At 41.3% G+C, this 16,605-nt stretch overlaps 1 protein-coding gene across 1 annotated transcript in view; it reads right to left on the bottom strand.

Moving 5' to 3' along the window:
• The window catches only part of man1a1 (mannosidase, alpha, class 1A, member 1), a 489,484-nt gene that overhangs the window by 269,374 nt on the left and 203,505 nt on the right, over positions 1-16,605 (bottom strand). Inside the window, exon 3 of the mRNA XM_078542179.1 lies at positions 15,708-15,823. Coding sequence (XP_078398305.1) covers positions 15,708-15,823 — 116 coding nt within the window. The remainder of the gene's footprint in view (positions 1-15,707; positions 15,824-16,605) is intronic.

The raw sequence follows: 16,605 nt of genomic DNA, 5'->3' as shown, positions 1-16,605 counted from the left end.
AAAATTCTAATCAAGTTAATTATTAGATTTAGTTAACTTTTTTTTAAAAGAAAAGTTTCTTCCACACTTTCTGACCACTGTTACAAAAGGAGACTTCACACAATTCTTTACTTTCCCCTGGCAATCTGACATAATTTAACAGTTTTGAATGGCATTCGTTTCCTGTAACTTATCATGAAGAAAGATCAAATCCATTATATTCCTCTTCTTCCCATCCAGTGACAACAGTACTGACAACAAACCATCGCCATTCAACAGCTCACAACAGGGATCCTCGGGGAACAAAAATGGTGCTTTAAAAAAAATAATTTATATGCGCTTACATGGCAGCTTGTACCCCATTCTTCTCCCCATTCCCACCTCCCAGCCCCCACACCCACATCCCACTTCTCAATTAAGTGTTAAAAAATTCATTGCAGATCCCTCCAAACACCGCACTAACCAACAAGTCTTTAAGAAAATTCAGAGATGAATTGATAAAAAAAGACAAGTTGTTAAAAGCATGAGGGAACAGGGGGGTTATTAAAAACAATCTATGAATAACCAGAGGAATTACATGTGTCAATCACTCCAGTGTATAAACATCACGTCTGTAAAATTATGTTGTAGTTTATAAAACTACCCTAACTCATCTGTCTGTAGAAATCACTAAGTTCAACACTAATTCCTTGTTTTCTTAAAGAGTACCTGGCAAAGTAAATAATATTTATTTCTGGAATGATCAGATTCTTCTAATTATATTCACCACAGGCTTCATTTAATTACTGTTAATTAGCATTTCGGTTTGGGAAATCTCACTTGTATTTTGAATCTAAGGCCCACCTTAAAATTACAATATCACATCAATACAAATGCATCTAGCTACTTCACTCAAACTACATGTAACCACTGAATTGATGTTATGCAATTAAAATATTAATTTAGCATGCATCAAAGCATGCTTTCTGCAGTTCTATTTTTCTTTATTCCACCATTTCCTTGAGGGCAGTTGAGTGCAGCCTTTCAATCTGAGCAACATTGTTATAGTGTGAACTGAAATTAAAGACTGTCTTAGAAGATAATGAATATTTAATGCATTTTAAATTTGTAGTTTATGATCATTTACATACTAATATTTCTCTTATGGACAGAAAATGAAGTAGCTTTATATAACTGCACTTACTCTAGAACATAAAGTTTGCAAACTAACTTGATTACATGGAACACAGTCTTGTTCATTACCTTTTTTTGTCTGCTTGCAAAGCAAGTATCATTTATGGTTAAATATAGATCTTGAACTTATTAAAAATATGGTTACCTACTTATTAAGCTGTAACAGCCTGTATAATTTGAAATTAACCAGCTTGGCTAGATCTCAGTGTGCCTCAATTTCCCTTTGGCCAAGGTTTTTAAATTTTACTTTTAAAAATTAAATTCCTCAGTGCTCAGGTCATCCTGCTTTGCTTGCAATGTGCCTGGTCAAAATACTGGCTTAACAAGAAGCATGAAAATTGCAGACTTGTTTAGGTCACAATTTTCCAAAGCTCTCTAGATTGTGCCTTCATTATTTACAGAGAGGGACAGAGAAACCACCCAATGAAAGACTTGTTAGCTAATCAATTGTGGGAAAGTTACTGGAATCTACTACCAGAACAGAGTGACTGAGCACCTGGAGAACTATTAGCTGATCAAGGAGTCAGCAGGGACTCGAGATCGGCAAGTCATGTCCAGCTAACCTAGTTGAACTCTTGTGCAAGTAACGAGCATGGTAAATAAGGCAAGCTCTATAAACATTGTCTGTACAGGGATCTAGGAGGCATTTAGTAAGGTTCCACACAAGACAGCAAAAATGACAGTACAAGAACTGGAGGTAATTATGACATGGGTGTGTAATTGGTTGTGTAGTAGGAGACAGGATAGAGATAATGGGTCCCTTCTCAGCTGCAGTGTGGCAGGTGGTATTCCCAAGGGGTTTCTATTGGAACCTCAGCTTTTCACCATAAATATTGCTAAATTGGATGAAGGAATACAGAGCTGCAAATCCAAGTTTTCACATGTCATTAAGTTAAGAGACATGATCAGTTATATGGATGGGAAGAGGAAGTTACCAAGGGATACAGACAAAATGAATAGGCAAAACTATGGCAGATGGAGTTTGTTCTAAGGGAACTAAAGGTGAAAATTACCAAGGTGCTGGCCATAATTTTCCAATCCTCCCGAGATACAGGGGTAATGCCAAAGGGCTGGAGAATTGCAAATGTTACATCCATGTTCAAAAAACTGAGCAAGGATAAGCCCAGAAACTACAGGCCAGTTTAACCTTGATGTTGGGGAGTCTTTTAGGAACAATAATCTGGACGAAACTAACAGTCACATGGGCAAACGTGGATTTAAAAAAGCCAGCATGAATTTTTTTTTAAAAGGATAAATCGCATTTAACCAACTTGCTTGAGTTTTTTGATGATATAACTGAGAAGGTTAATGAGGCCAATTGCGGTTGATGTGGTGTAGATGGACTTCCAAAAGGCATTTAATCAAGTGCCATATAACAGGCTTGTGAGCAAAGTTAGAGCACATGGAATAAAAAGAGTGGAAGCATAGATACAAAATTGACTGAGTGACAGGAACCAGAGAGTAGTGGTGAACAGTTGTTTTTCAGAGTGGAGGAAGGTATATGGCGGGGTTCCCCAGGGCTTAGCATTAAGACCACATATGTTATTGATATATATTGATAACCTAAACATGTTTAGAGGGCACAATTTCAACATTTGGGGATGACACAAAACTTGGAAGTATTGTGAACCGTAAGGAGAACAGTGTTAAACTCTAAAAGGACAGACAGGTTGGTGGAATGGGCAGAGAAGTGGCTGATGAAATTTAATGCAGAGAAGTGTGAAGCGATTCATTTTGGTAGGATGAATGAGAAGAGACAATATAAAATAAAGAATACAATTCTAAAGAGGGTGTAGGAGCAGAGGGAGCTGGGCATATATATGCACAAATCACTGAAGGTGGCAGGGTAGGCAAATAAAGCATACGGGATCCTGGGCTTAATAAGTAGAGGCACAGAGTACAAAAGCAAGGAAGTTATGATAAGCATGTATAAACACTGGTTTGGCCTCAACAGAAGTATTGCATCCAGTTCTGGTCACCACAATTTAGAAAGGATGTGAAGGCATTTGAGAGGGAGCAGAGAAGATTCATAAGAATGGTTCAGGGGTAAGGGACTTCAGTTACTTGGACAGAGTGGAGAAGCTGGGGCTGTTCTCCTTGGAGAAGGTAGAAGTGTTGAAAACCACGAGGGATCTGGACAAAATAGATAGGAAGAAACAGTTCCCATTGGCAGAAGGGTCAAGAACTAGAGGACAAAGATTTGAGGTGATTGGCGAAAGAAGCAATGACGAGATGAGGAAAAGCTTTTTTCTGCAGCAAGTGGTTAGGATCTGGAATGCACTGCCTGAGAGTGTGGTAGAGCGATTCTATCAAGGCCTTCAAAAGAGAAGTGGTTAATTATTGAAAAAGAAAATATTTGCAGGATTCCGGGGAAAAGGCAGGGTAGTGGGGCTTGAGTTGCTCTTGCAGCATGGACATAATGAGTCAAGTTGCTTGTGCTGTAACCGATCTATGATTTGAAGTATAATGTCATCCACTTTGTATCTGAGAATGACAGATCAGAATATTTTCTTAGTGGTGACAGACTAGGAGCTGTGGAAGAACGAAGGGATTTAGGGCATCCATGTACGCAAACACCTAAAAGCTAGTAGATAGTTACAAAAAGTAATTAAAAAGGCTAATGGAATTAGTGGATACTGGATCAATTGAAATTTTCAAGACTGAAATCAATAGACTTCTGTTAGATGAGGGAATTAAAGTTAGGTAAATGGAATTGAAGCACAGATCAACCATGGTCTAATTGAATGGCAGGACAGGTGCCAGGGTCTAAATGGCCTGCTGCTGTTCGTATGTTCACCAATAATCTGTTGACCAATGAACAGTATGGGTTTAACAACTTATATTTCTATAGCACCTTTAATGTAATAAAGCATTGTCCCTAGGAGCTTCATAGAAGCAGTACAAGGCAAACTAAGGCACCGAGCCACAGTTATGACCACTCGGCTTCAGACCTCATTACTGCCTTAGTCCAAACATGGACAAAAGAGCTGAATTGACAGCAAGGCAGCATTTGATGAATGTGGCATCAGGGAGTCCTAGCAAAATTGAAATTGATGGGAATCAGGGGAAAGTTCTCCATAGGCTGGAGTCATACCTAGCACAAAGGAAAATAGCTGCAGGTGTTGGACGCCAGTCGTCTCAGACCCAGGACATCACTGCAGGAGTTCCTAAGGAAAGTATCCACGGTCAAACCATCTTCTGCTCCTTTTGCACTGATATAGCCTCCATTATAAGATCAGAAGTAGAGACGTTTGCTGAAGATTGCAGAGTATTCAGTACCATTCACTATTTGACAGATAATGAAGTAGTCATGCCCTCATGCAGCAAGACTTGGACAACATTGAGGCTTTTGCTGGTGTGGCAAGTAACATTTGCATTATACAAGTGCCAAGCAATGACCATTTCCACCAAGGGAGTTTACCACTCCCCACTGACATTCAATAGCATACCATTGTCAAATCTCCCAGTCAACATCCTGGGGGTTACCATTAATCAGAAACTTCACTGGGCCAGCCACATAAATACTGTGGATGCAGCAGCAGGACAGAGGCTGCGGATGCTGTGATGAGTGACGCCCCAAAGCCTTTGTACCATCTGCAAAGCACAAGTCAGGGATATTCTCCATTGGCCTGAGTGCAGCTCCAACCATAGTCAAAGTTTGACACCAGCACGGTCAAAGCAGCCTGCCCGTTTGGCACCCATTCACCCCTTTAAACATTCACTTCCTTCACTACTGGCAGTTTGTACCATCTACAAGATGCATTGCAGCAACTTAATAATTCTTCTTTGACAGCACCTCCTAAACCTGCAGCCTGTACCACTTAGAATGAGAAGGCAGGAAGCATATTGGAACACCACCAACTGCAAGTTCCCCTCCACGTCACACACTATCCAAACTTAGAAATAGATCAGTAAATCTCTATTGATGCTGGGTCAAAATTTTGGAACTCCCTACCTAACACCACTGTGGGAGTATCCTAACCGCACTGATTACAACAGTTCAAGAGGGCTGTTCACCACCAACTTCTCAAGGGCAATTGGGGATGGGCAATAAATACTGGCCTTTCCGTAAATGGGTAAATAAAAAAATGTTCCTCCAGGACCGGGGTCCTATTTTCAGTCTCAAACTTGTTACAATTATTAGACTTATAAGACTGTTATGTTTTAGGCTATGTATTTAATTTAAGATAAAAATGAATGAGGAAATGTGATCTGTTCTGAAGTTTGTTTAACAGCAAGCCTGGATGATTTGATTGTTAGAGTTTAAAGAGGGCCCAGATTGTTTTACTGGGAAGAATGTGTTCGGTATTTATACTTGGAGACAATAGCATCTGCCGAGGTGTTAACAGTGGATAGACTGAAAGTCTCCAAAGTTCCAGAAAAGTGTTCAGAATGTTGGGCTGTAAACAGTTATGCTTTAAACGATCCATTTGGTTCCAATATGAAGGAGAGTTGGGCTCTCAAGAATAAGGGTCATGTGATTCACATTGCCATAGAAATGGGCTTTGAAAGGGGAGGATTTCTGAGATATCCCTGAAAACTCACAGGCACAGTTAGTCAGCCAGCATCCGAGAGAGAGAGCAGCTTCAAGGTCGAAAATCTCTATGGTTCACCATGCCAGAATGCAGATGGAAACTTGTGCTCAGACTGAAAAGGCCAAATTTGTGAGGAGTTAATACAAAGCTGGAAGATTCACCTAGCTTGTATTAGAGGGATGATCCCCAGTAATACTCTCACCATGAAGGACAGTTCTGGAGTTAAAAGTTACCAGGCTGAGAAAGGAAAAGAACAGAAGTAAACCCTCAGGAGCTGAAAATAATTCTGGACTGATTCTGGCGTCATGAAAGTATAATATTTTTTATAATATTTCTCTGGTTTATTGTAAAGTAGTTTTAAGGGGGTTAATAGTTGGGTCTGTCTGTGTACGATTTAATTACATTTGAAGTCAGGAAGACTGCAGGCTTTGACTTACCAAAAGCAGCCAGGTGCTTAGCGTGCTAATGAGTAAACATGGATGCTGGCTTAGCATTTAAACTATGAAGGGAATTTGCATTTTTAGATAGATGAAAGGGATTTAGTTTGTTTACAAATAGCCAAACAAGCAAAGCTAAGGAATGTGTTTATTTTACTGACAACAAATAGTAGGAACATGAAAGTTTTTATATTGTGAGGAAGATACAGTTTCAAAGACATTGGAAACAATTGAATTTACATATTAAAAGAGAGATACACATATATAAAGGAGAATGAGGCTATGTGTCAAAGGAAGACATTGGAAGATATAACAGAAGTGTGTGAAGTAGCCTTAGTGAAGCTTCCAGTATTTGTGCATAAGCCTGCTGTCTACCGAAACTGAAGCTGGAGGATCGAGCCATTTGGGATTCCACTGTCCAGGGTATTGTGTTAATTTGCTGGATATGTTTAACATATAAAATCTACTTTTGGACCCTTGCCTTAAAGGGGGTGTAACTAGAAGTCAGGTTAATTAGGGATTTTATCAGTTTTTTTGGTAGTAATTTGTAGTTCTACATATATGCTTGAAATCTTCTCTTATGTTAATAAATATTTTAATTTAGTTTTATAAAAAATCTCTAAGGGCAAAATTTTTACCTCAGCGGGTGGGTGCATGCTCGACCCACTGAGTGTAAAATTACGCGTATTGACATCAGGCAAGCATCCTGACATCAACGCACTGTTGCACGATATTTCGGTCGGCGGGCACACATGGGAATCGGCAGCGCACTCACCAACAATTAAAAGGCCACTAAAGTCTAAATTAACTTACATTTTTTGCTGCCTGTCCAACCTTACGGTTGGCGGGATGAGGTTTCCAAAAGAAAATAAAAATAATAAATTTTTAAATTTAATTAATAACATGTCCCTGCAAATGTGACAGAGTCACATGAAGGGTCATGTTTTATAACATTTTTCAATACTTTATTTATTTTTCTTGAAAACTCTTCATCTCCCTGAGGCAGCTTTGTGCCTCAGGAAGGCTTACAAGTGCTATGCGCAAAGTTTGCGCTCGCCCCACTCACTTTTTCCCCTGGAGCAGAGGAGATCTTTCCCTGGAGCAGAGGAGTTTGAGAGGGGACATGGTTGAGGTGTATAAAATTATAAGGGGCATAGATAGGGTAGACAGGAAGGAACTTTTCCCCTTAGTGGAAGGATCAATAAACAGGGGGCATAGATTTAACGTAAGGGGCAGGAGGTTTAGAGGGGATGTGAGGAAGAATTTTTTCCAGAGGGTAGTGGGAATCTGGAACTCACTGCCTGAAAGTGTTGTAGAGGCAGAAACCCTCATAACATTTAAGAAGTATTTGGATGTGCACTTGCGATGCAATGGCATACAAGGCTATGGGCCTAGTGCTGGAAAATGGGATTAGAATAGTTAGGTACTTGTTTGACTGGCGCAGACTCGATGGGCCGAAGGGCCTTTTTCTGTGCTGTAGACCTCAATGACTCTCTATGACGCACCACCCCACCCCACCCGCACAGGCAGCGATGAGCGCTGCCACTCGCGTTTCATTGGCTGAGCCCACCGACAAATGCCAAATTCTGCCCTAAAAGTCTTGGTGGACTTTTTTTTTTATTAATTCATTGGATGTGGGCTTCGCTGGCTGGGCTAGCATTAATTGCCCAAACTTAATTGCCCTGGAGAAGGTGGTGGTGAGCTGCTTTCTTGAACTGCTGCAGTTCATGTGGTGTAGGTACACCCACAGTGCTGTTAGGGAGTTCCAGGATTTTGACCCAGCAACAATGAAGGAACAGCGATATATTTCCAAGTCAGGACAGTGAGTGACTTGGAAGGGAACTTCCAGGTAGTGGTGTTCCCATCTGCCTGCTGCCCTTGTCCTTCTAGACGGCAGTGGTCATGGGTTTGGAAGGTGCTGTCTAAGGAGCCTTGGTGAATTCCTGCAGTGCATCTTGCAGATGGTTCACACTGCTGCTACTGTGCATCGGTGGTCGAGGGAGTAAATGTTTGTGGAGTGGTGCAAATCAAGCGGGCTGCTTTGTCTTGGATGTTGTTGGAGCTGCACTCATCCAGGCAAGTGGGGAGTGTTCCATCACTCCTGATTTGTGCCTTGTAGATGGTGGACAGGCTTTGGGGAGACAGGAGGTGGGTTACTCGTAGCAGGATTCCTAGCCTCTGACCTGCTCTTGTAGCCACAGTATTTATATGGCTAACCCAGCTCAGTTTCTGGTCAAATGGTAACCCCCAGAATGTTGATAGTGGGGGATTCAGTGATGGTAATGCCACTGAACATCAAGGGGCCATGGCTGGATTCTCTCTTGTTGGAGGTAGTCATTGCCTGACACTTGTGTGGCACGAATGTTACATGCCAGTTGTCAGCCCAAGCCTGGATATTGTCCAGGTCTTGCTGCACTTGGACATGGACTGCTTCAGTAGCTGAGTCGTCACAAATGGTGAACACTGTGCAATCATCAGCGAACATCCCCATTTCTGGCCTTATGATGGAAGGAAGATCATTGATTAAGCAGCTGAAGATGGTTGGGCCGAGGACACTCCTGCAGTGATGTCCTGGAGCTGAGGTGACTAACCTCCAACAACCACAACCAAATTCCTTTGTGCTGGACTCCAACGAGCGGAGAGTACCCTCACCCCCCCGACCCGCGGATTCCCAATGTCTCCAGTTTTGCCAGGGCTCCTTGATGCCACACACTGTCAAATGTGGCCTTGATGAGCAGTCGCTCTCACCTCACCTTGGGAGTTCAGCTCTTTTGTCAATGTTGGACCAAGGCTGTTATGAGGTCAGGGGCTGAGTGGCCCTGGCAGAACCCAAACTGGACATCAGTGAGCAGGTTATTGCTAAGCAAGTGCCGCTTGATAACACTGTTGATGACCCCTTCCATTGCTTTACTGATGATCGAGAGTAGACTGATTGGGCAGTAATTAGCCGGGTTGGACTTGTCTTGCTTTTTGTGTACAGGGCATAACTGGGAAATTTTACACATAGCCAGGTAGATGCCAGTGTTGCAGCTGTACTGGAACAGCTTGGCTAGGGGCGCGGCAAGTTCTGGAGCACAAGTCTTCAGTACCATTGCCGGAATATTGTCAGAGCCCATAGCCTTCAGGATTACTTCTGAATTCATTGCACGCATCTCAAAATAAATACAAATTGCAAAACAGTTGTGATAGCGCGATCAAGCTTCCCTCACGGATTTGGTCCGCCTGGCACACATCATTTGCCACATCATAACACTGGGAAAATTCTACTTAAAGGACAGTGTGTCATATACCTGATAGGGGTTTTTTTGGCTATGTTGGAAGTTCTGTCCTGAAGCTTAAAGTATAAGTTGCCTACAAAAATAGTGTTTAGTCAGTCGTGCTTTTAGTCTGTCTTAAAATGTGAAATCTTGTTGTGTCATCCATTCTGCTATTAACCAGAAGTTCAAATTTCTTTTTTTTGCCCCCCAAAAGTTTTTGGTCTCTACAAAGATGGTAAGAAACTTTGGTCTTCCAATTGCCTCTAGCACCCAAATGGTACTTCCTAACCCTGGCATTATTCTTTTCTTCTAAATGACGTTAGTGGCTGCTCAGGAAGAGTCGCTGCTCCAACCCATTTTAGGGAATGGACTCCATTCTCTGGTTGACCTCAACTTTTTTTTCCTTCCAAAAATTGCAAGCAAGTGCTCATGAAAATCTGCTGCTCCAGTTACTTCCACTTTCGTATCGAAGTCCCACAAAGTAAACCTGTGAAATCGGTTGGAACCTTACATCAGAAAAACACATTATATTTTCTATATGCCCAATGTAGGGAAAATATTCTTGGTTATGTTTAAAATATCCCTATGTTTACAACTTTAAAGTGCCTACTCAATGACATCCAAGTTTCCTCATCCTCCCTTTTGGCAATCTGTTCCTGTCCCTATTGTTTATCTCTCTTCTCCACAGTGCTGCTCTGGATGGGTTTACCATGCTGGTATGATTGGATCTAGTACTTTAACCATCTGGTGTGGTTTTTCAGCCTCACTTCAGCATATTCCACTGGCCGACAATTCTCCCCAGCCAATTGCACTCTCTGCCAGAACTTCAAATCTGGCCTCTTACTGTGCCATACTACCCTATCTCTCTACTTCCCTCAAACATTCCCTCAGATCATTTTCCTGCTTTTTCCCCATAACTCTGCACATTGCTTTTATTTAAATAATCACCTAATGCCCTCTGAATGCCTTGATTGAACCTGCCTCCACCACACTTCCAGACAGTGCATTCCAGACCCGAGCCACTCATTGTGTAAAAAGGGTTTTCTCACATCACATATGCTTCTTTTGCAAATCACTTTAAATTTGTGCCCTCTTGTTCTCGATCCTTTTACGAGTGGGAACAGTTTCTCCCTATTTACTCTGTCCAGTCCCCTCGTGATTTTGAGCACCTCTTCAAATCTCCTCTTAGCTTTCTTTCCAAGGAGAACAGTCCCAATTTCTCTGATCTATCTTGTAGCTGAAGTTTCTCATCCCTGGAACCATTCTTGTAAATCTCTTCTGCACTCTCTCCAATATGTTCACATCCTTCCTATAGTGTGGTGCCTAGAACTGTACACAATACCCCAGCTGAGGTCTAATAGTGTCCTATATAAACTCAGCATAAGCTCCTTGCTTTTGTACTCTATGCCCCTATGAATGAAGCCTATACTATATGCTTTATTAACTGCTCTCTCCAACCGGCTCCCTTTCATGACTTATGCTCCTATACACCCAGGTCCCTCTACTCCTGCACACCCTTTGGAGTTGCACCCCTTATTTTATATTGTCTCGCCATGTTGTTCCTACCAAAATGAATCACCCCACACTTCTCTGCATTGAACTTCATCGGCCACCTATCTGCCCACTTCACCAACTTGTTTATGTCCTTTTGAAGTTCTACACCGTCCTCCTCAGTTTACAATTCTCCCACGTCTTGTGTCATCTGCAAACTTTGAAACTGTCCCCTGCACACCAAAATCTAGATCATTAATATACATCAGGAAAGACAAGGGTCCCAACACTGACCCTTGGGGAACTCCACTATATGTCTTCCTCCAGCCCAAAAAAACTCCGTTAACCATTACTCTCTATTTCCTATTACTCAGCCAATTTTGTATCCGCATTGCTACTGTCCCTTTTATTTCATACTCTCGAGCCACACAGTCCTCTCTTAGACTTTGATTTTTAAGGCACACAGCCTTACTTAAGCAAAAGTCTAAGCATAATATACCTATCCTGACAAAACAGTACAACATCTAACTAGCATGGAGTAACAAGAAAAAGTATTGAGACACCTCAATCATACTTCAAGCTTAATACTCTGGCAAACATGTAAACCTCTGTCTTACACTGAATAAAAGAATGCCGATTGATCCCTGCAGTTTTTTTCTGATCTTGGAAGGAGTGAGGGTACGGTGACCAGACATCCCGGTTTTGCTGGGACAGGCCCAGTTTTTCACGAAAGCTCCTGGTGTCCCAACAGTTTTCTCCAAAATGTCCAGCTTTTCACCTTTCCTGGTTTTCACACAACACCAGCATTCCTACGCTTTCTCTCCCAAGTCCCCTCCCTTTCACTCTGCCAATAAAACAAGTCTGTAATCAAAGCAAGGTCTCCTGCACCACGTGAACCTCAATATTTCGAAGTTCGGCATCAAGGCTTAAGGTCCGTCAGTTAAGCAGACCTTTTTTCTCTCTCCTTGGGTGCCGATTTCTTTAAACTCGGAATATCAAAATGGTGGAGCTGTTTTACAATGTAGACAAGTGGATTGAGGAAAACAAGAATTGCTTTAAACCCCACCTCTCCCCACCCTGTCTGCAACAAACTCACATAAGTCTCCCAGAGGCGCCTTTACTGGGTAAATGGTGAGCGAGCTCCTTCCGTAAGGCTGTAAATCATACAACTGAAGGAAGCAGCCTTCCATTTTGTTTGAATATTTGTTACAGAGGTATGCATCTGCCACTGATTAATTCAGCCCCAATAATTTCATTTGGAAGAGCATTGAAACCTACATACAAAACGTGCTTCAGGCTGTAGGCAGCACTTTATGAACTGAGCTATTCCATATATAAACACATTGCAGAAGGGATGTGTGGGAGAAAAGTATTTTATTAACCCATGGATAAAGAACAATAGCAAAACAATGATTTACAATAAATCCAAGCTTTCCCTGTCAGTCTTTAATGCAGCTGGTATTAGTTCTGATGAGGAGTCATACTGGACTTGAAGCGTTAACTCTTTCCCTCTCCACAGATGCTGCCAGATTTGCTGAGTTTTTCCAGCATTTTCGGTTTTTATTTAATACTGCTAGAATAGTTCTCTAACTACATGCAGTGCCTTTTAAAATCGACTTTAAAGGTTTCATATTAAAAAAGAAGGAATATTAAGGGTGCTTTAAAGCTTAAAAACATTATTGGGGATCCCTTCCAAATGTCACCATAGTGTTCCAGGAGTTATTTGCAATCTAGATACAGGATATCTTCCAGGCTGAGCCTTTCATTGTCAATTGTCACCAAACATTATAATGTTTATAATTCAGTCTGGAAGGTATCTAGTATGCATATTGAAAAGGACTGCTGGAACACTATATCCTCCACAGTAAAGTAACTTGGAGGTCAACAGCTGATGGTTTTCCCAGTCAACTCTGTAATCTCAGCAGCAACAGAATTAGTCATGGAAAATTATTTGTTTTAAACTCTAGAGTCAAGAGATGTACATACTTGTACATTTCGAAAGGCTGTTCCCTCGCTCAGAGAATGACAAAAGAAAGAAAAAGGGCAATTAGATTCCTCCGTCAACATTTTTAATTTTGTTCATGCAGTGGCGCAGCACTTTGGTGCTCTATCATACATTAGCTCAGATTTCATGCAAGCAAGAGCCTTTCTATTAACGAAGGAGGCAGGGTGAAAGATCAAGTCATCCCATGGAACTCTTACACACTTCCTAATGTCCAACTGATCAGTGGTATCAGCAGAAACCTCAGATAAGTTCAACTTATTGCTCTCCTGGCCAGTAAATAACACTGAAGCTGAAGGGAACCAAAAGAAGGTGAGGGGGAAAAAATAGGGGCAATTAAATTAACTTCAAAAAAGCTAGAGACAGAAAAATAAATTATTTACTTTAAGCATGGCATGCCCAGTTTTCAATTCGAAATTTGGTATGCAACAAACATTTCCATAAAGCTCCGCATATGGAGTCAGTAAGCAATATTGGTCAAGATTTCCTCTGCGCCTTCAGATCAATGAGATCATCCACCTATTCTTTATGATTTTGCTACCCTAATGCACATTGCAACCTCTTACAAAGCCAGCTTGTTGCACCTTTCGAGGACATATTGCCCAAATGGGGAGGGATGAATTGTTATGAGTGTTTGGACGCCATACACTCTTTTGGGTTTATAATCTTTAGAACGATCGATCAAACGGAGTTGGTGTATTTGGTGACCACTTTGGTGCCTTTGGAGATGGTGTGTTTGGCCAGTTCCCTCTGGCAGTATGAGGCGGAGGGCGCTCTGGATCTCCCTGGCCGAGATGATGCGGCGCTTGTTGTAGTGAATGAGGTGCGAAGCCTCAGAGGCGATGTGCTCGGAAATGTTGACAACGAAGGAATTCATAACACTCATGGCCTTGGATGAGATCCTGCTGGAAGGGTGGACCTGGGTCAGCACCCTGTACACATAAGTGGAATAGCTCTGCTTGCGAAATTTTCTCCGCTTCTTAGGCAGCTTCTTGGTGACTTTAGTCAGCGACTGTTTTGACACCTTGCGAGACGCACTGCCCTTCACCACAGCCGCCACCTCAGGCATTCCACTCGATTTGGACCAACTCAAGTCAGTACATCTTGTAGATGGTACATGCTGTTGCCACTGTGTTGAGGGGGTGAATGTTTATGAATGGGGTGCCAATCAAGCAGGCTGCAGAGGAAGCCAATAATTGGGTGCCTTAATAGGGTTGCCAGCTCTGGCTGGATATATTCTGGGATTTGTCATCATATGGCCTACTTCCTTCAACTGCCCCTCCCCCAGGCACCTGCCATTGGTCAACGATTTAATTAATTGCAATTAAGCCAGGGATTTACCAGTGGATGCCAATTTACCGAAAAACAGCTAATATTTAATTGATCTCAGGATATGCTTAGTTAGGGCAACTGAAGTATATCATTACATAGAATTTGCAGCACAGAAACAGGCTATTCAGCCAAGCTGGCCTGGTGTTTATGCTCCATAAAAACCTCCTCTCACCCTCTTCATCAAATCTCATAACCTTCCATTTTTTTCTTTCTACCTTACTTGGCTTCCCTTAAAGGGATCCATGCTACCCACCTCAACTACTCCATGTAGCAACAAGTTCCACATTCTAACCACTCTGAGTAAAGAAGTTTCTCCTGAATTCATTATTGGATTTATTAGTAACTATCTTATTTTGATGGCCCTTTCTCACACCTCCATTATCTTAAAAGGGAAACGGTAGATTACATAAAGCTGTATGTAAGCAGAATAATACATTATCCCACACAACGCAACTAACATTTTAAACAATTTAGTGAGTAATACCTTGGGGGATCTGCTAGATTTCATTAAAAACATACGACTTCATATGAACAATTGGGGGGGGGGGAGGTGATGACGTAGTGGTATTGTCAGTGGACTGGTAATCCAGAGCCCCAGCGTAATGCTCTGGGGACCCGGGTTCAAATCAGATGGTGGAATCCGATTTCAATAAAAATCTGGAATTAAAAGTCTAATGATGACCATGAGACCATTGTCGATTGTTGTAAAAACCCATCTGGTTCACTAATGTCCTTTAAGGAAGGAAATCTGATGTCCTTACCTGGTCTGGCCTACATGTGACTTCAGATCCACAGAAATGCGGTTGACTCTTAAATGCCCTCTGAACAAGGGCAATTAGGGATGGGCAATAAATGCTGGCCTAGCCAGCAATGCCCACCTCCCATGAATGAATAAAAAATAAATTCCCTATTGACTTAAATAGTACTGAACAGAGAGAAATGTAAAATAAGCTACCAATCAAAAATCAATAGCCTCCAATTAGTAAGGAAGAAAAAGAAAATGAATAATGTAGATTAGAAGATTATAAAAATTTTCACTCAGATGCCATTCTTCTCTCAGCAGTTGAATACTTTGAATGCTGCTCTCCTTCTGGACTTGACTTGTTCAATTCAGCCTTCCTCACAATTTTTGGACCTCTGTGCCTGAGTGACCATTCAGGCTTCTGCATACACATTACCTCATTGTCCAGCAAAGTGATGATCCTCCAGTGGGCTGTTCCAACTCATATGTCAAAAGTGTTAAATTTGCTTTCTGGATGTGGATTTATAGCACCTGGCTCTACATTCAGGCCAGGTAAGACTGCCCTCATTGCTGCATCCTTAGCCTAGACATTCACCCCAAATATTCCTGTTATACCCAGAGTCCTCCACCTGTGCACAGTCCAGATAGGCTACTCCAAATCGTCTGCCTTCTTTCTCAATCTAGGCAAGTCGCGCCCTAGGCTCAGTGCTTGTTTTCATTTATTTTATGAGAAACATAAAAATTCTCAAAAATACATACCACATTGAAGTCAAGATTCTTTTCAATCCATTCCTTTGCTTCGTTGAATTCATCATGCATTCCCATAATGTACAATGTATCTAAGGCATCCACTATTGTTGCTCCTTGAATATTACCTACAAAGTAAGATAGACTGATTTAAGCTTTCCTCTGCAGTCTTTAGGATAAAGAAAATTCACAGCAAGTTTCTCCTAAATTACTTAAAATTGGAAGTATTTCCTAAGATACACAATAAATGCACAAAGGCAAATATGTGAACATATGGGACAGAAATTAATCTGTCACTAAACAGTAGAAAAGTGGAAAATGAAAGAGATCTTACCTAAATAGTATTTATCATCAGGACATTTCAACTATGCGGGAATCACAACACTATTTTAGAAAACACTATGAGACGCATGCATTATAAATTACAGGGAGTCTTCACATTAATTTATGCGAAGACTGTTAGGATAGTAATGATTCTTTAGTAGCTCAAAGCAGGCATAAATATGTCAAAATGCACATGGGTTTCTGTTAATTTTCCTATTTCTGAAAATGCACTATAATTAAAACTTCTGGACTGTTTCATAGCTTATACCAAGTAAAACAAACTCAAAATGCCCTGTGCAGCAGAGGATTTGGTTTTGCTATTCATGAAGGTTTTATCTTTACTGTAATTTAGAAATCAACTTAACTCAAACTGACAGCTGCTGGGTCTTTTACATTGTAACGCTTAATTTACATCACAAACTACTATATGACTGATACACCTGACAGCATAGGTCTAGCATGTACTTTAATTACAAGTACAATATGGCTATTTATTTCAGTTTACGAAAAATGCCTTTTGTATTGTCTTGGTATAGTCATTATATGTCCCTGTCTAGTAAATCGTCGAAATTGTTGCACTGCCAGC

Source organism: Cetorhinus maximus, chromosome 5 (genome assembly GCF_964194155.1).
Source record: "Cetorhinus maximus chromosome 5, sCetMax3.hap1.1, whole genome shotgun sequence".
In the NCBI taxonomy this organism is placed as follows: domain Eukaryota; kingdom Metazoa; phylum Chordata; class Chondrichthyes; order Lamniformes; family Cetorhinidae; genus Cetorhinus; species Cetorhinus maximus.
Note: the sequence above shows the minus strand (reverse complement) of the source record. Positions and strands in the feature narration are given on the sequence as shown.